Source organism: Miniopterus natalensis, chromosome X (genome assembly GCF_054644295.1).
Source record: "Miniopterus natalensis isolate mMinNat1 chromosome X, mMinNat1.hap1, whole genome shotgun sequence".
In the NCBI taxonomy this organism is placed as follows: domain Eukaryota; kingdom Metazoa; phylum Chordata; class Mammalia; order Chiroptera; family Miniopteridae; genus Miniopterus; species Miniopterus natalensis.
In genome coordinates this window covers 43,321,042-43,342,217 of record NC_142103.1, presented here as the reverse complement: position 1 = coordinate 43,342,217, position 21,176 = coordinate 43,321,042, and the positions used below count along the sequence as shown (strand labels likewise).

The following is a 21,176-nucleotide window of genomic DNA, read 5'->3' as shown; positions in this document are numbered from 1 at the left end:
ATCAAGGCTTGTGGACTTGTACTCGTCTGGCTTTGCAGCCTCCACTGCCGGTTGGCGGGGTCTCTAAGCCCAAACCAACCCAGCGCGGGCTTCCTGGTCTCCCCAGCGCGCGCCTGCGCGAGCTCCCCTCCGGCCCCTTACCCTGCAGCAGTGGTATCGTGACGTAATGCAACCTCAGCAGGCAGCAGCGATATAAAGGACGGGGCGGTGCGCCTCCCAGACGCAGAGTAGCTTGTGATTGGCTCTGGCTGCGGAACTTCGGAAACCCGAAAGCGAGGACCTTACGGTTCCACAGCTGCCGCCCCCCGCAGAAATCCGGAGCGCGGTCAGAATCCTACTGGCGGAGGAGGCGGCGGCGGTGCCATCTGCAGGTAAGGAGACTCCTGAGGAGGAAATAGAGGGACTTGGGTCCCCTGCGCTCAGTGTCTCGCCAGTGAGGAGAGGAGAAGCTCGTACCCAGCGTGTACTGTAGGGCGAAGGGAACAATGGAAGAGGCGTCTAGTCCCTAAGCTACCCTCCCCCTCGGGCGCACAGTTCTACTCCTCAGCCGCGGCCGGTGGCTGGAAGAATTGAGGGTAGTGTCTCCTCCTCAGCTGACCTCTTCTTTCAGTACACCAGAGCCCCTGGGGGCGAGAGCCCTCCTGGAGGCCGTCAGTGGTTTTGGGAAAATGGCGGAAAACAAAACGGTGAAGTGAAGAATGCGACGTCCCCCTGGCATTTTATTTCTGCTACCCCCGCCCCCTGCCAATACTCCTTTCACTAGCGCCCCCGACACCACCACCCCACCCCCACCCCCCGCCACATCTCCCCTGCCCCCGCCTGCCTCGAATGGTAACCTTGGAATTCGCTAGGGATGGCGGCATTTGCTATGAGGTGGCACTGAATCAGGCATTTTAGGGCATAGGTAGCCATCAGAGCCAGGAAGGGGCGGTGGCGTGTGCTGCAAGTGTCGCCACTGCTAATACACCACCATTTTGGTTCTTAGCCTTCTCCCACATAGCGGGGCAGAGGGAGCGGGAGGAGGATGAGGAGTTGAGCAGCACGGCGTGGGTAGCAGCGGTGGTGACCGCTGCACCAAGTGAAAGGAGGGAGGAGGGGAAAGGGTATTCTTGTCTCTTCACTCTTTTCCTTTCCGCGGCGAAGGTGCTCTTGTTCGGTTAAGGATCCAGTTAGATGGGTAATATATGAAAGGGCACGTGTGTGCATTCTGCTCGAAAAGATTGAAACTTGGCATGGTCTCGGGAAAGGGAGACGTATGCGGGAAGAAGGTTGTATCCAAAGCTGCAATACTGCTATTTGCCAGGGCTCCTTTGTCTCCTATCTCTGCAAATACTACTTTCGCATTCTCTTGCTCTGCCTTCTTAGGATTTCTCTTCCACCCCTTACCCTATTTACATCACTGAGAAGCTCGGTCTTAAATAAGCTATGTCTAGAGGAGATTGCTGAGAGTAACATTTGTGTGTGTATGTGAGTTCTGCTTCCCCTACATTGCTGGAAAGATGTTTACTTGAAGCGTACTTGGTGGTTACCTCCATTCAGTGACATAGACTCTTTGGAAGACTGAAAAGCCTAGCAATCTATTGGCCATTGAATACTTACACTGCTGTTCTCACACCTAATTTATTATTGATTTTATTGAAACTGCCTATATGTGAATAAAGGTGCTCCAATTTATTTGGTATTCATACAGCGTGGCACTTCCCATAATAGTTGGATTACGTGTTCAAATTTTTACACTTCATTTGAGCGCTAGTGCAGCTTTTTCTCTATGGATTTGGCAAGGATAAAGCTTGCCCTTGGTTGGTTCTCTTTCACTTTTCAAAGTATGGTGCTGCTGGTGATTTTTAAAATGTGATTTAGAGAAAATTTTGGTTTAAACAAGTGGTCGAATTCTAAGTGTAATAGTGTTGCTTATATCGTGGTAGGTAGTTGTTTCTGTTGTAATCCCTACGGTTGCTGTTTAGATGAACAGATTTGAGCATATCAGCTCAGATTAAAAGTGTAAAGAAAATTCTTAGTTGTGTAAGAGATTTGGTTTAAAATGTTTTAAAATATCTAATTCTAAATGTATTTTTACAATAGGTAAAGAAAAAATTTTTCCAAAGAAAATAATATAGTTCAGGAGGAAAAATAAAAAGAAATTGCTGCAGATTTTATTTTACAATGTAAGAAAAACCTACAATTACTTCAAGACTCTATATTAAGGTGATTAACAAATTTACAGTGTTTTATCTTACTTAATAACTAAACAAAATTAAGTGTTTAAAACATTTTAAAGACATTTATAATTGTTCTGTTAGTAATAAAGAAAACAATTGCTCTAATTAAAGTTGAAATAGTACTCTGCTTTTAATTTTAAAAATAAGTCCTCATGGTATTTTAATTTACCTCTAAACACACAAGTAGTTTATTGTGAACACTCTTTGACTTCATTTTGAAGGCAGAAAACAATGTGGTATTTTTAAAAAGATAAAATACAGCTAAGAATTTCTAAACTTTGTAACTTGGCTCACACATAAACAAAATAATCTTGTCTCAAATATTTGATATGCAGAAATATTACTTGCTGTAGTGTTTTTATATACATGACTCAAATGTTGATAGAGATTACTCTGTGAGACTCTCCTGCCTCCTGTACATCTACAAAACTTTAAGGCAAGGAAAAAATCTTAGTGATCTCCTGTACTTAAGGATAAAGTTATTTTACATGGCAGCATTCTAAAGCATTCTAAAATGTTCATTTTTGTGCAGTGTAGCCCTATCTATTAAACACTCTTATCTAAAAATGAGATAATTGTTTTATAAATTCACAGATTTTTTGGTAGATTTATTTAGAATCTTATGTTTGAACGGGAAATACACATAGGTAGTTATAAAAATATGTTGAGTGACAGCATCTAAGTTTCATACTATCTGGTGATCTTAGATACAGGATAATTCATTTGAAATGAAATAAGTTGATCCCTTGTTTTCAAAATTAGTATGAGGCTGGCATGACTTTATTAATCATTAATGAAAAAAAATCCATCTTACAATTACAAGTGAACTATATTCTGTAAGAAACAATTTGCTAAAATGCTTGTATGTGATTAATCTTATTTCTACCATATTTAGGAAGCAGTAATGTTTCATGAGTCCTCAAAACTGTGAGACAAGAGAATATAGTAGAGTGAGCTCAGAAGTCCTTACTGACTCAAAGAACTCCAGGGAAACTGGCATAGAACATATTACATTATAAGTAGAACCCCAGGAGCCAGAGGTGAAACAAGTTTATCTGCAGAGCTCTGCTGCAGGGCTGATCTGGGTCTGGAAGAAATGGATAAGAGCCACCGGATGAAATTCACTAATACTAGACACCTGAGTCCTCTAGTAATGTATAAATATTCCAACTATTGTCTGTTGTCATCTTGTTCTTTTTCTTCTGCTTTTATAACATATATTTTAACTGGAACTTCAACAGTACAGTTTTGTTCTTTTGCTTGCTGCTTTCACTTCCCTATGGCTCACCACCCTTGCTGTGTCTCATTCTCCATTATCTTTGGTTTACTTCCACTTGGCCCTTTTTTAATTTATGGTTGTCACATAAAGCATCTAATTAAGGTTTTTGTTTTGTTTTCTTTTGTAATAAAATTTGCACACCTGGTTGAGAGGCATGTTTTCAATTGCATTTTTTTCTCAAAACAACTGACTGGCCTAAATGTTTTTAAACTCCTTTAAAAACCATTTCTTTTACAGAGATTTGTGAATGAACTTTGCTAAGTATGGATTCAGGTGGAGGAGGCAGTCTTGGATTGCACACATCAGACTCTAGAATGGCCCATACCATGATTATGCAGGATTTTGGTAAAACATTTTCTTTGTTGTATTTTTTCTTTCTTTTTTAAAAATCAGAACTAAATATCAAAATTACATTGTATAAGGGGATAGTTACAATGAAAAATTACTCTTTTGCTAGGAAATATATTTGTAGGACTTGTTTACTTAGAGTAAAGCTATATATCTATAGTCTACTTAAAACCATTCTTAAACTTTTGTGGAAAGTTGAGGTAAGAAAACTTGGAATATAGTGGTATATGCCATTGGAAATGTAAACCTCAATTTGCATAAATAATCATTAGTTCTTACATGTAGGAAATATTAAGTTAGCTTTCTAAAATATATTTTAATTTGAATTGTTAATAAAGCTGGACAAGGAAATATTTCAGTCAAAGAAATTAGATGCTTATATAGTGACATAGGGAAATTATGCACTAGGTGATTAATTGTTTTCTGATACTATATTTTCAGAAAGTTGTTATTAATAACATTACATTTTGAAAAATAAAAGAAAATATTCCCTATTTTTGTGGACATTTTTCAGTAGCCTCTTAAGAGTAATCATTTTGATGAAAATGCTAAGACTCCATTGAGAGTCCACAAAGAAACTGAATTTGGGCAAGGTCAATCTGAATGATAGAAGATAGAAGTATCTAAAGTATAAGAGGCAGGAATAGGGTAGTAGTAATTGAAGAAAAGATCAAAGTGAGAGTATGAGAGTAAAAAAGACAAATGGTAAATTGGGATATTATGGGTAAAATGGTAAACTGAGGTATTATGGAATTATCAAAGATGAAATTAAGGATGAGAACTCTGCTTAATTAAAAAATTGCTACTACTGTTTTTAGGTAATATGATTGAATACATTATTTTTTTTCTGTTGTAAAGCCCAGAAAAAAATGGATTCTAATCTTGACAGTCTTATTAACTATATGTAAACTTGGACAAATTACTTAATTCACTTTTTTGAGGGGTTTGAACAAGATAACATTAAAGGTCTTCTCCAGTTCTTTGATTCCTTGATATTTCTGCCTGATGAATAAAGGGGCGCAGTGTATATAGTTTAAGACTGAATGTGTTGGGTATCAAAATGACTGTGCAGTTAATTGATGAAATAGAAAAGAATCATGAATTTATTCTGCTAAGAGTCAGAAGTGAGTTGTATTGGTTATGAATGACTTAGAAATGATTTGGGGTAAAAAAAGTACAGGAAAAAAATTTACAAGTAAGGTAAAGGGTGAAGAGTAAGATTTCACAAATAATTTTGTGAATTCTTTGCTGGAGATAGTTTTTAAAATACTGGAACACTTGGATTTCAATATGCTAAATAAGTTTTGGTTGAAATGTTGACTTTAATTTGTTACCTGTTAGTAATAGACATTTTAAAAATGGAAGAAATACAGTATTTTCTCCATTTAGTACAAAATGTTACCTACACTGTAGCATTTGGAAAAGTGCCCGACCCCCTTCATTCCTGAAGAAGTTGCCTGTTAGCAAGCGAAGCATGATTCCTTTCAAAGATTGAAAAAAAATGTCTGATTGGTTCTGGTAAATATTTATTTGGTGTTCCTCTTAACTTCCTTTTCATTGTTCCTCCTCAGTGTTATTTTTCGATGGTTAATTAATCCTTTATTACATCTAATACTTTATTTCCTTTTAGTTTCTGGGGAAGTAGAACATGCATATTGAAATATTTTTGTGTACATTCTTTTTCTAATTTATTTTTATTGAGATATAATTAACATACCATACAATTCACCCATTGTTAAAAAGACAATTCAGTGATTTTTCATATAGTTACAAAGTGCATCTTGTCACCATTACCTAATTTCAGAACATTTTGTCATGGTAAAAATAAACCTCATACTCATTAGCAGTTTCTCTCTACCTAACCTCCAGCCCCAGAGTAGGCCACTACTTATCTTTCTGCCTATGGATTTACCTATTCTGAACATTTCATATAATTAGAATCATATAATATGTGACCTTTTGTGTCTAGCTTCTTTCACCTAGCATAACATTTTCAAGTTTCATCCATGTGTGGCATATATTAATACTTCATACCTTTTTACTGTTAAATAATACTCTACTGCATGGGTAAACTAAATTTGTTCATTCATTAGTTGGTAGACATTTGACTTGTTAAAATATTTTTGATGCATTAGAATGCTTTTGTATTTCATCTAAAGCTTTGCATCTCGGACTGGAGTATGAGTGCCCTTGAGGAATGTACCAATTTGTAACTGAAATCACAGAATAAAGAACATATCTTGGAATACCTTTATTTGAATTGGGGAAAATACACATAGACAGTTATACTCATGTAAACATGTTATGGGATAGAAAGCAAAATTTTCATCTATTGTACCCTTTCTTTTTATGAGTAATAAAAAGTGAAAATTTGCAAACTACTTCCAGATTTTAAATTTAAAGTCTTTTTCTAAAATGAATTTAATAGAGTAAATCAACTTACACCATAAAAAATTTAAAGCCAGTTTTTTGTTATACAGCTGTTCATAATTCAACTTCTTAGTAGAATTTTGTGATTATTAGTTTTTAAAATGATACATTCTTTTAAAATTCTTTTTTTAAATTTTATGCTTTTTAAAATCTAGACAGAAATTAATGGCAACTAAATTGCTTTTACATTTTTGGTTAAATTATTTTGTTGAATATCTAATTATATCAGAAATGGCTAACATGGGTAATTTTCACTCATTTCTGTTTAGGGATGATGTTGGCCCAAAATATAAGTTAGGTTTCCATTTGTCCTTACTAAATAAATTCTGAAATTTTTAGAAGGTAAGAAGGAGCTATTTATATTTTTTGATGTACAATAACGAGCTCAATTTCATATATGGGTCTTTTCATTTTTTGTACGTTATTTTAAGAAATACAAAGGTATCAAACAAGTCTAAATCTAAAGGGACCTTTATTTGGAGTATTTTTGACAATAAAAATTTTAGCTCTGGTAATTTGAGTTTCTTTCTGAAACCAGCCGTCCTGTGGTTAGTACTCACTCCATCCATTAAGCTTTTCTAATTCTAAAATTTAATTAGAAATTAGATATATTCTCTTTAAATTTCTGCAAACATAAAACTTAGATATTTGCAATATCATAAGTTAATAATATTTGTGAAACAGAGTTTAGCATATACAGGTAGAGCTAGCCAAGTAAATATATTATGTGGCACAGGATCTCTAAATTCCATAAGATTCTTGGTTGGGGATGGGATGGCTACTATAAATATGTAAGTGCTTTCTAATTAAATAAGAGCAATAATGTTTTTGTGTTGCAAATTTTAAATAAGTTCCCCAGTTTACAGTTGTTTTTTTAATTTTTATATAAAAGAACTTTACTTTTTTTTTTTTATTTGGGGAAAAAAGAATCTGAAACATGAATTTAATTCAGAAACTCATTACACTAGTTTTTTTAAGGATATTTGAGATTTTAAACTTTACAAAATTATGTAATAACTTTGTCATGTCTCAGTATAATGGTTGCCCTTGGAATCTGTGCCACTGAATTTAATAGTTGTTTAAGATTTTGTTGCTGCAAAAAGTCTGTGTTGCTTTGGGACTTAAATAGAAAAACAGCCTTAGATAGTGGCCCAAGATAGACTTAACAAATACCAAATTTTATACTACCCCTATAGTGAAATTCCAAGTATTCACATTTAAATGAAATAACTTTAGTAAATGGAAAATGCTTGAAATGATGACTTGTTTCTTACTGTTATCTGGTTATCTTATTTATTTAACACATTTTAAATTATTTTTTCTTACTGTTTATAATTTTGTTACCTAGTGAGATAAATTATTAATGCCATTTAATGCTGCTTACTAAATGCTTTGAAATTTAAGTGATAGTTTTACTCTTTCTCAAACTATTCCTTTAGTAGCTATTCACTTGGTTGATCTTATAAATCTCTTAAAAAGCAGCCTCTAGAGTAAATACATTTTCTTCTCCTTTTTTTAGGCAAGTATAAAAATAAAGTCCAGTCTGGAGTCAAACAATGAGTTTAGTTCCCAGCTTGAGCCTAGAGCAAGCTTCTTTAACCGCTCTAAAACATAGTTCATATTTAAAATGGGGGTAATAACAACTTACTTTATTATACAGTTGTTTTGAGGCTTAAATGAGATAATATATGTAAAAGCATTAGCAGGTTGCTTGGTGCATAGTCAGTGCTCAATAAATATAGCTATTGTATGGCTAAATATGTGACTTTGTTTAGATATTCGGTGGAATCTAACAGATGAGCTGGTAAGAGGAAAGAGCAAAATTTCATAGGAGTCTTGGATCTTGGTCTGAGTAATCTGTCAGTACCCTGTGGAAAACTCATCGATTCTTGGTCTAGGCTATTTGAGATGATTTAGTTCAGAGTAAGCAAGTTTATTTGGATTTCTTTTGGATTAGATTTATTTTGACCTGTAAATTCCTACTAGAGTAGAGGCTAGATGAACGGAAAAGCACTTATTCCATCTGTTTTAGAATCTTCCCAACCAGGTTTATTGGAACCCAGGCCAGCACTAGCATTATTCCATCCTCTCTTAGTATCTACTCTCAAGAACCAAACTAACCTTCAGCAGTACTCTGAAATAAATAGAATTTCCTATAATTTAAGCCTGACTTGTGAAAAGGTTTTTATAAAATATTAATTTATTGTTTATATACATAGAATTTCCATGCTCTGAATTTTATAGGTTTAACATTTAATTTTTCCTTGCTAAAAATGATATTGCCAGTCTGGTTGAATGCTAAATTTGAAACCTGCCCTCCCTGTCTCCAAAATGGCCACTGGAGTAACAAATGAAGAGGAAGTACTACTTGTATACATACTCCTTTTTTCTACCAGATTTTGATTGAGGCTGTGTTCTTTTAGGATAATATGGTGATGTAGGTGACAGTTTGAGAATAGTGAGACAGATACATAAAGATTGAAAGGAAGATTATCTTCAAAGGCAGCTTTCCCTTCTCACTTAGCTTTTTTGATGGATTAGGGTATTAACAGTGTCTACTGGTCTCCATCTGAACTTGGTAACTAACTGCCATAATGAATTGGTTTATAATAGTGAATACTCTGTAGCAAATGACGTTCTTTCAGGTATTACTTTATAGAAAGTGATTATTAGCCCGGCCAGGCGTAGCTCAGCGGTTGAGCATCGACCTAGGATCCAGGCGATCAGGGTTCGATTCCCGGTCAGGGCACATGCCTGGGTTGCGGGCTAGCCGATCAATGACTCTCTCATCATTGATGTTTCTATCTCTATCTCTCCCTCTCCTTTCCTCTCTCTGAAATCAATAAAGATATATTTAAAAAAAAAAGAAAGTGATCATTATATGCAAAAGCTTTTGTACTGGATTATTTCATATAGATAATTTTGTTATAACCTGGTCCACTTTATTAAACTTGATTAAATTGTTTACTGTACCACCTCAGGGAGGCAGAATTTAAAAGAAATCCTCATGAAAGAATTTTACACTAACAATATTTACAAGGGAAGTAGGATTTGATGTTTACCATAGTTCCCAAGTTATTTAAAGCTTTTTTCAGTGCAGGTTAATTTAGAATTTAATACAATTTAAAGTTCCATATGTATAATTTTTTATCAAAAACAAAACTTTGTAAAATGAGTTTGTTTTATCCCCCAAAATCAGGTGTTAAAAAAGGCCTTTAATTCTTATAAAATAAAGAAGTTCAAGGACTTTTAGGCTTAGAATACATATTTTATAATATATTAACCTTGTCATTTTTAAGTCACCTAATTTAACATATTAGCTAGCACTCTTATGTTTATGTGTCCTTTTTACTTTAATTTTAATTGAAATACTAGACTCATCAGAAGTAGAAAAATAGTAGAGTCCCGTTTACCCTTCACTCATCTTCTTCCAATGCTGACATCTTCATAACTGTAGTATAATATCAAAACCAAGAAATTAACATTAGTGCATTATTGCTAACTAGAGTACACACTTCATTCAGTTGTTACCATTTTTTGCATACATTTGCGTGTGCGTGTATATAGTTCTATGCAGTTTTATCCCATATACAGATTTGTGTAAATGCCACCACAATGAAGATACAAACTGTTCCATCACCATATATATGTTATGCCAATCTAGTCACACACACACACACACATACACACACAAACCCTTGGCAACTGCTAATTTATTTTCCATATGCATAATTTTCTGATTTTGTGAATGTTATAGAAATGATTCCATTTATACATTATACAGTATTGTAAACTTTGGTAATTGACTTTTTGCACTGAGCATAATTTTCTGGAGATTCATTCAGGTTGTTGAATGTATCAATAGTTTATCCTTTTTTATTGCTGAGTAGTATTTCATGGTAAGGATGTGCCAGAGTTGGTTTAACCAACCATTCACTGCTGAAGGACATTTGGGCTATTTTCAATTTTTTACTACCATGAATAATAGTTACTATGAGCTTTTGTGAATATTCATATACAGTTTTTTTTTGTGTGTGTGTGTGTGTAAACACATGTTTTAATAACTAGAAAATTCCCTAGAGTGCAGTTGATAGGTTTTATGGTAAATGCATGTTTAGTTTTATAATAAACTGCCAAATTATTTTCTACATTTTGCATTCCCACCAGCAGTATATGAGATACTAACTTTCTCCACATCCTCACCAACCCGTTATCAGTTTTTTATTTCAGCTATTCTAATTGGTGTGTAATGATATATCACTGTGACTTTATGTTTTACATAAAAATAAAATACATTATTTTTAAGGTCCTAATTTAGATTTTACCAATTTTGTTTTCATCCACTTTCACCCCCCTTCTTGGTTGGTAATGGTTTTTATTGAACTCAAATTGTCAGTGATTTTTTTGTTAAATGATACTTTGGACAGGCCTATTTCATACTTTAAAAATATTTATGTCATCTAACATTAAATACAGTTCTCTTAATTAATAACATGACTTTACCTTTTGGATAATTGTTTGTATTATAGTGGCTGGAATGGCTGGTACTGCGCATATCGATGGAGACCATATTGTTGTTTCAGTTCCTGAGGCTGTATTAGTTTCTGATGTTGTCACAGATGATGGGATAACTCTTGATCATGGCCTTGCAGCTGAAGTTGTCCATGGGCCTGATATAATCACTGAGACCGATGTAGTAACAGAAGGTGTAATTGTTCCTGAAGCTGTACTTGAAGCTGATGTGGCCATTGAAGAAGATTTAGAGGAAGATGATGGTGAACACATATTGACTTCTGAGCTAATTACAGAAACTGTTAGAGTACCTGAGCAGGTTTTTGTGGCTGACATTGTTACTGGTCCTGATGGACACTTAGAACATGTGGTCCAAGATTGTGTTTCAGGAGTTGACTCTCCCACAATGGTATCAGAGGAGGTTCTTGTAACTAATTCAGATACAGAAACCGTGATTCAAACAGCTGGTGGTGTTCCTGGATCTACAGTTACTATTAAAACCGAAGATGATGATGATGAGGAGGATGAAGATGATGTCAAGAGTACTTCTGAAGACTACTTAATGATATCATGTAAGTGAAACAAAGTCCATAATTACTTGAGAGATTGATTTATATATAACCTGGAAAGTTTTTGAGGGATGGATGAGGGGTTTATTTAATAAAAGTCATGGGGGTAATTTTTTTAAAAAATATTTTTTTTCAAAACTATTGTTAAGATACTTTTTTGAATTTGCTCATATTTTTTATTTAATCAATGAAAATTCATACCCAAAATAAAATAAAGTAATGCAATTTTGTAGTATCTTAGAACAGAAATACAGATATGGAAGGTACAATAAGAACATTGATACAAAATTTTAATGGTAAATGTGTACATTTTAAAATGGGAAATTTATTTTCGGTAGCCACTGCTTTGTTTTTAATATGGCAGGTACTGGAGATGTTAGTTCAGTTTTGCTTAGGAATTTAACCATAATATGTTCATAAATGTGTAATTAGATTTTTATGAAATACTTGAAAAGTAAATTATAGACTCAGATTGTGTTGTACAATTCTCCCCGTGTTGTTTTTTCTCTTTGTGTAAATATGTGTGTTTATTTTATTCTGTCTGAAGGAGGAAGATAGAAATATCTTGTTTTCATTCTAAGTGGTCCATTTGCTTGAATAGCAACAATAATAAAAATCTAATGATAAGTTATTGATGGAGCTAGATATAGAAATAGTTCTATACTTTATAAAATTTGAAGGGTTTGTGCTGGAAGTAGTAAAGATTCGATAAAGACTTCATTTTTCCACAGAGGATTTTGTTCTTTTCTTTACAAAATTAAAAAAAGGTTGATTGGGAACTAAAGTATGTGTATGTATGTATACAGTGATTGTATGTTATACGTGTGTATCAGTGAATTTAAAACTAAAAAAATTAGATTAATTTAATTTTTAAATATGATTTTGAAATCTAGTGTGTTAACTTTTCCCTCTATATGCAGTTTTGAAGGTGAATATTTACATTGTTTTTAAGAGAATGATTCAAGCCACTAAAAGACTGTGCAAATGTTATCTCTTTTTAAATTAATGTGGTTTACTAAAGCAAGTCCACATTTACATCTTAACCTGACATTTAAAAAAACCTATGGTTATGATTGTATAAAATGTTGTGGCAAAGTTGGTAGTCTTTCTGTACCAAAATAAATTCAATGTGCCCTTAAAAGGGCACTTGTCAAATTAAACTCTTTGGTATTACCATGGTTTAAAATGTAGACATCATATATATTGTGAATAGTCATCCCTTAACATATCTTCTGTGACTTAATTCTACAAAAGGTTTCTTTTAAGTCTCCAGAATATTTTAGTTTATTTATCTTGATATTACTATATATGTCAAATACAGAAGATTTGTATCCTTCTACTTTAATATATTGAAGATTATACAAAATACTGTATTGTTTGAATAATATTGGAACTGCAACAAGGTCATTCTAAGAGGAATTTAAACTAAGGATTTATAAACTCTTTATTCGTTAGCAGAGAAACAATAACACTTTTTAAAAAATACCTTTAAAACTTAAGCATTTTTTAATTTTGAAAATGAGATATACAAATATACAGAAATTAAGTATTTATTATATCACCAATTTTCCTACCATCCAGATTTTTTACTATATTTTATAAAGATGATACTCAAATTGAGACTAGGTACTCTTACCATCTTCACATATTTTATTTTATCATACTTTAATGTAGCTTTTTTTTCCATCTCTTAATCTTTACTTCATTTTGCTTACCTTTTGGTTTCTGTCGGCCATTGAATCTTTCAGGAATCTGGGAATAAATTTCCTTGAAAGGCTTCAAAGTTAAATTAACTTTAAAAGTCCTCTTCTTTGTTGTTTTTTTTTTAAAGATAGATATTTTCAATTTTTCCTGCTTTTAGGGCACACTTTGCAAATTTTTTGTCTTAGTAGATGGTTAAGCTCTCCCACTTTTACTAAATAACTTGGATATTAATAAGATAACTGTATCTGTCTAAAGTTACCTTAGATTTGTTTTTCTTTAAAAATACCTAACACCCATTAAGACAGTTATAGGTGATGATTTCTTTTATAAAAAACATCACTGAACACTTAGAAATTGATGGCATTTTTATACACCAATAATGTAGTCTCAGAAAGAGAAACTAAAAAAACAATCCCATTTACCATTGCAACAAAAAAATTTAGATACTTAAGAATAAACTTAACCAAGAAAGTAAAAGAACTGTACTCGGAAAACTACAGGACGCTGCAAAATCAGATAAAAGAAGACATAAACAAGTGTAAGAAAATACCGTGTTCATGGATTGGAAGAATTAACTTCACTAAAATGTCCATACTACCCAAAGGAATATATAAATTCAATGCAATCCTTATTAAAATACCAACAATATATTTCACAGATCTAGAACAAACTATTCAAAAATTTATATGGAACCAAAAAAGACCCTGTTCCACCACGGCAATCTTGAGAAAGAAAAACAACGTTGGAGAGATCATAATACCAGATATCAAGTTATACTACAAAGCCACTGTAATCAAAACAGCCTGGTACTGGCACAAGAACAGACATATAGATAAGTGGAACAAAACAGAGAACCCAGAAATCGACCCACGCCCTTGTGGTCAATTAATATTTGACAAAGGAGGCAAGAATATACAATGGAGTAAAGATAGTCTCTTCAGTAAATGATGTTGGTAAAATTGGACAGGTACATGCAAAAAATGAAATTAGACCACCAACTTACACCATACACAAAAATAAACTCAAAATGGATAAAAGACTTAAATGTAAGACGTGAAACCATAAAAATCTTAGAAGAAAACGTAGGCAGCAAAATCTCAGACATATCTTGTAGCAATATGTTTGCCCATACATCTCCTAGGACAAGAGAAGCAAAGGAGAAAATAAACAAATGAAACCACATCAAAATAAAAAGGTTCTTCACAGCAAAAGAAACCATCAACAAAATGAAAAGGAAGGCCACATATTTGCCAATGACACCTCTGATAAAGGGTTAATATCCAAAATATATAAAGAACTCATACGACTGAACAAAAGGAAGACAATCCAATTAAAAAATGGTTAAAAGACCTAAATAGACACTTCTATAAAGATGACACACATATGGCCAAGAGACATGAAAAAATGCTGAAAGTCACTATTCATCAGAGAGATGCAAATTAAATTCACAATGAGGTATGATTTCACACCTGTAAGAATCGCTACCATCAACAAATGGCAAGTGCTGACGAGGGTGTGGAGAAAAGGGAATCCTAGTACACTGCTGGTGGGAATGCAGACTGGTGCAACCACTATGGAAAGCAGTACGGAGTTTCCTCAAAAAATTAAAAATTGAACTGGCATTTGACTCAGTGATCCCACTTCTAGGAACATATCCTAAAAAACCCGAAACACCAATCAGAAAGAACTTGTGCACCTCTACATTCACAGCAGCACAATTTACAATAGCTAAGATCTGGAAACAGTCCAAGTGCCCATCATGTAAAGAAGAAATATCTCGTACCCTTTGGAACAGTATGGATGGACCTGGAGAATATTATGCTAAGGGAAATAAGCCAGGCAGAGAGAGACAAACACCACATAATCTCACTTATATGTGGAATCTAAAGAATTTAATAAACTGATGAACAGAATATATTCAATGACATGGAAGCATGGATCAGGCTGATGAGTATCAGAGGGGTGGAGGGGGGGGAGATTAACCAAAGAATTTATAATTACATAACCCAAGGACACAAACAGTGGTATGGTGAGGGACTGGGGAGGTGGGTGGGGCGGGGTGGAAGGGGTCAATGGGAAGAAAAAGGGACATCTGTAATACTTCCAACAATAAAGATAAAAAATAATAAAATAAAAATAAAATTTAAAAAGCATCACTGAAAGACGGAAGTTCCTTTAAATAATGAACCAATATGCTGTGTTTAAATTATTTTTGATGTATAAAATCAGTTTATATTTTCTTCATGAACATATTTTTATATGAAGCGCAATATCTTGATAAGGTCATTAGGGGAGGTCTCATCAACTTCATCAGTTTCAGGGGTAAAAGAGAAAAGTAATTGCCTTTTATAATCTTTTTAATATAATAGCTTTATTGAGATATAATTCACATGCCATATAATTCACCATTTAAGATGTGCATTTCAATGGTTTTTAGATGTGCATTTTCAATGGAATTGTACAACTGTTACCATAATCAATTTTAGAATATTTTCTTCACCTCACAAGGAAACCCGATACCCTCTATCAGTCACCTCCCCCACTTCACCCCCCCCCAGACAACCACTGATTCAATTTCTCTTACTATAGATTTGCCTATTCTAAAATTTTCATATAAATGGAAGTATATACTATGTGGCCTCTTGTGTCTGGCTTCTGCCACTTAGCATAATGCTTTCAAGGATTATCCATGTAGCATGTGTCAGTACTTCATTTTTATTACCAAATAATATTTCATTATATGGATATACATTTTATTTATCTATTTGTTATATGATGGACATTTGGGTTGTTTCAACTTTTTGTCTATTATGAATAATGCTGCTCTGAATATCATGTACAAATTTTTCTGCAGATATATGTTTTCAGATCTTTTAGGTATATACCTAGGTATAGAACACCTTTGTAATAAAATGTTACTAATTTTTGTTCACTAAAGCATTTTGAAATACAAATATTTTACACATATCTTGACCCCATCCCTGAGCTACATCAAGACACTGTATACTGCTATCTGCTATCGTACCCACCATATAATTTTGGAATATAACATAAAAAGGGTACAGTAAAAGGCCTACTTAGCTTTAAAAAGGAATATTATATTCATTTTACTAAAATAAAATTTTTATCATATTGTGTCAATGGGTTATAAAAGAATATCAAACGTTATCACTTTGCAGTGTTGGCCAACAGTGCACCTTACTCATTTATGTTATATTTAGTGCCAATACAATTCTAATGTGTAGGTAATATTACTTGTTTATTATTGGGTAGAATGGCATATGAGTTGAGAAACAGCACCCTGAGACTTGAATATTGCAAGCCTTAAAACAAGCAAAATGTTTATGTTTGAATTTGGGGTATTCTGAATACTAAATGCATCAAGAAGACTTAATTCACTAAAATTTATTCTAAGAGGATATTTATACTTTTATACTTTTTAAAGTATCTGTATTTTATCAGCTTACAGTTTAATGCCTAAGTTTCCCCTGAAAATAGCAAATAAAATTGTGTATTTATAGGAGGGGAAAAAAGAGTCTTTGAGGACCTATTTATAAAATCAATTGATTGTCCATAACAGTGGCCGCATGTGCACCGGATAATAGAGCAGCCAGTGGTGCCCTGGCCACCACCACTACCACCCCACCCCGACTGTTTCTCCCCACTACCAGCGGCACCCCTCCCATCTCCACCACACCTCCTTCTCCACACTGCCATATACACACTGCCACACACACACACAAACACACACACACACACACACACACACACACAAAGAGCTGCTGCTCTTGTCTTGTTCCCTTTTCCTCAAGCAATGGTGCCCTTTCCCCCAACTCCTTCTACCATTTCCCCCACACATGCACCACTGAGCTGCTGTGTCTGTTTCCCCAACTCCCTTGCTAGAACAGAAGAGCCCCTTCCTCAGCCCTCCCCATCTGCAAACCCCCATCGCCCCCCAAGAACAACAGAGCACTCCCTGGCATGTCAGAGCAGCTATGCACCCCCCCCCCCACCTCAAGGGAGATCCACTAGCTCAACAATAGGAGAACCACTATCTATACCCTCCCTACTCCTGGTGACTGTGCAATATTGTCAGTGAGCTGGGGCCACCTTGTTCCCTAGGTGCAAAAAAGGCTCCAGGAAGTCCAGGCAGACTGAGAAAAACTGAGTTGTGTGGCTCTTGGGTAGGGGCCATTTTTTCCTATTACGTCCAACCAGTGTCACCATTCCTGTGCAGAGCCCTCCCTTCAGATGGCCAAATCTTGATTTATTTGGGTCTGATAAACTCTGCTGGCCTCACCCTAACAACTCTCTGAGACCCTACCCTACCCTACCACAAAGGTCTGCAAGCACCCATTGGACGGCAGTTGATCTTGATATACCTCAAGAAGCAAGAAAAATCTCAAACTATCTAACCTTACACTTAAAGGACCTAGAAAAAGAACAACAAAGGCCAAAGTGAGTAGAAGTAAAGAAATAAAGATCAGAGTGGAAATAAATGAAATAAAGTTTAAAAAACAATATAAAACATCAATGAAACCAAGAGCTGTTTCTTTGAAAAGATAAACAACATTGATGAACCTTTAACCAGATTCATTTAGAAGAAAAGAGAGAGGAGCCAAATAAATAAAATCTGAAATGAAAGAGGAGAAGTAACATCTGACACCACAGAAATACAAAGGATTATAAGAAAATATTATGAACAACTATATGCCATTGGACAAGAATTGGACATTCTGGAAGAAATGGATAAATTCCTAGAAATATACAATCCTCCAAAACTGAATCAAGAAGAAACAGATGATCTCTCTAATATGTGGAATCTAATGAACAAAATAAATTGATGAACAAAATGGAACCAGAAGCATGAATACATGGAACACATTGGCCCATGCCCAAGGGGAGGGGGATGGGGGGTGACTGTATAAAGAAGGTGAAGGAAATAGCTAAAGAACATATGCATACTCCACGGACACAGACAATAATTTGGTAAAGGCCAAGGAAGAGGGAGGAGGAGGAGGGTGGAGGTGAGCAAAGGTGGACTTCTGCAATAATGTCAACATTAAAAATTTTTTAAAAAATTAAAAAGTTTAGTAACAGAATAAAATAGATTATTACCAATGTTTTTTAAGAGACAGAAAATATGAACAGACCAAATAAAACTAATGAAATTGAAGCAGTCATAAAAAAAAAAAAAAAAAAAAAAATCTCAGCAACCAAAAGTCTTGGACCAGGTCGCTTCACAGGTGAATGTTACCAAATATTCAAAGAACTAATACCTATCTTTTTTAAACTATTCCAGAAAATTCAAGAGGAGGGAAGACTTTCAAGTTCATTTTATGAGGCCAGCATTATCCTAATTCCAAAACCAGATAAGGACACGACAGAGAAAGGGAATTATAGGCCACTATCCTTGATGAACATAGATGCAAAAACCCTCAACACAATATTAGCAAACCATATCCAACAATACATTAAAAAGGTCATATACCATGATCAAGCGAGAGTTATTCTTGGGATGCAAGGTTGATATCTACAAATCAATAAATGTGATACATCACATAAACAAAATGAAGGATAAAAATCATATGATCGTATCAATAGATGCAGAAAAAGCATTTGATAAAATCTAGCACCATTGATGACAAAAGCTTTCAGCAAAGTGGGAATAGAGGGAACATACCTCAACATAGTAAAGGCCATTTATGGTAAACCCACAGTCAACATCATACTCAGGAAAAACTAAATGCATTTTCCTTAAGATCAGGAACAAGACAAGGTTGTCCACTTTCACCACTCTTATTCAACATAGTACTGGAAGTCCTAGCCACAGCAGTGAGACAAGAAGAAATATAAGGTGTCCAAATTGGAAAGGAGGAAGTAAAGCTGTCAATATTTGCAGATGACAGGATATTATACATAGAAAACCCTAAAAATTCCACCAAAAACTACTAGAACTGATATATGAATTCAGTAAAGTAGCAGGTACAAAATTAATATTCAGAAATTGGTTTCATTTTTATACACCAATAATGGATTATGAGAAAAAGAAGGTAAGAAAATTATCCCATTTACAACTGCATCACAAAACAACAACAACAAAAACTAGTAATAAATTAACCAAGGAGATAAAAGACCTGTACTTGGAAAATTATAAGATACTGAAGAAAGGAATTGAAGAAGATACAAATAAATGAAAGCATATACCGTGTTCATAGATAGGAAGACTTAACATCATTAAAATATCAATGCTACCCAAAGCAATCTATAGATTCAAGGCCATTACTATCAAGTACCATTGGCGTGTTTCACAGAACTAGAACAAACAAACAAAAAATTTACATGGAGCCACAAAAGACCCAGCACAGCCTCAACAATCTTGAGAAAGAGGAAGAAAGTTGGAGTTATCACCATACCTGATATCAAGCTATAGTACAAGGACAAAACAGCATGGTACTGGCATAAAAACAGACGAAAAGCTCAGTGGAACAGAATAGAGTGCCCAGAAATAGACTGGCACCATACGTTGTCATTGCAATATTATTGACTATATTTTCTATGCTGTACTTTGCATCTCCCATGACTATTTTGTAGCTACTAATTTGTACTTCCTAATCCCTTCACCTCTTTCTCCCAGTTCCCCCAACCCCTGTCCGCTCTGGGAAACCATCAGTCCATTCCTTGTGTCTATGAGTCTATTTCAATTTTGTTTGTTTATTCTGTTCTTTTGATTCCACATATAAGTGAAATCATATAGTATTTGTCTCTCTGACTGAGTTATTTTACTGAACATAATAACCTCTATTTAAAAAGAGAAGCTATTAAGCCATATTATCAGATATGTCATCATCTTTTTTTCATTTTAACTTGTTCTATTGTTTCCCCAAAATATTTGCCAAAAATGTAGTAATAGGGTTAGAGGCTATGCAAGAATGAAAATATTTAGCTTACTTATATTGATCACTTTGATGCTTTCTTTTATTGATAGTAAACAGTTTGAACTCTTAAATAGTATTAAGTTTATATTTAATCACAAAGTTAAAGTAGCTTTGCATTTTAAAAGAATTTCTAAAATTTATTGTTTGTCACCGTTTTGAAAGGCAAAAGGACTATTTTTGAAAACGTATGTATCAAATTTGAAAGTGAGGTAGGGAAAATCTAGACTTTGACCCATGCTTCCCAAACTTTATAGTGTCATTTTCTATTCTGTTTTCAGTACTTCTGGAATTCTTTAGGTGTAGTTAGAGGCTTCACAATTTCATGTTTCATATATGGTACTATTATGATGTACATAATAAGGGGGAACAGATCTTCAATTTAGATTATATTTCCATTTTTTAGGGACAAACTTTAAAATAAAAATTGGTAAGCATTTAATATTTGGTGAGAATAAATTGCTTAATATTTATGATAGAAAAAAAGTTTATTAATATGTTCATTGCACAATTTGTGCATAGTATTCATGTGAAACTAAATGATATTCTTAAAGATTGTGTAACAGAGAATCAAAATTTTTAAGTATACTTAAAATGTAAGTAATATTCTCAAATAATGTTGCTTTACCTACGTATATGATTTTAAAGTAAAGCATATGTTGGCAAATCTAGAAGTTTACAGAATTTCTGGTTTGAAGATGTCTTCCATTGAATCAACAGAAATTAAGAGTATTTACTAAGATTTTATTTTTGTAATGATTTCTGAAAAGTCCTTTTTATAAAATCATTTAGGTGCTTTCTGTTTCCTTTTTTTCCCCAATTCTAAATTTCATATGTTAATTGGTTTTAGAAATACAGCTTTTTCAATTTGGGAATTGTTTATGTGAGCATATTTTATGAACACCATGTATTTTGTGTTCTACTTTTATGTTATTAAATTTAGTATTAAGGTTTAACTTAAAATGTTGAATGTGATGGAAGATTATTTCATTTTTTCTCAAACCATTTTAATGAAAGCTGTATTGTTATTTAATATGTTAGATACATTTATTGAAATCTGTGAATAGTTTTTTATATAATTGTGATCATGTAGTATATCTGATTTTGTACACCGTTTTGGTTTTTTTTTTTAGATTATATTTCTGATTTTTATTTGTTCCATGAAATATACTACTTTTAA

The 21,176-nt window shown here is 33.8% G+C and overlaps 1 protein-coding gene across 5 annotated transcripts in view; it reads left to right on the top strand.

The window, feature by feature from the left end:
- The first annotated feature begins 232 nt into the window (after positions 1-232).
- ZNF711 (ZFX family zinc finger ZNF711) overlaps positions 233-21,176 on the top strand; it is a 29,598-nt gene continuing 8,654 nt past the window's right edge. The window contains exons 1-4 of one of the 5 annotated variants that reach the window (XM_016213298.2): positions 233-371; positions 2,083-3,369; positions 3,736-3,843; positions 10,806-11,360. In XM_016213298.2, coding sequence (XP_016068784.1) covers positions 3,762-3,843; positions 10,806-11,360 — 637 coding nt within the window. In that variant the 5' untranslated portion in view covers positions 233-371; positions 2,083-3,369; positions 3,736-3,761. Of the gene's footprint in view, positions 372-1,066; positions 3,375-3,735; positions 3,844-10,805; positions 11,361-21,176 lie in introns of those variants that run through there. The other 4 variants (XM_016213300.2, XM_016213299.2, XM_016213302.2 and 1 more) reach the window with 4 other exon arrangements.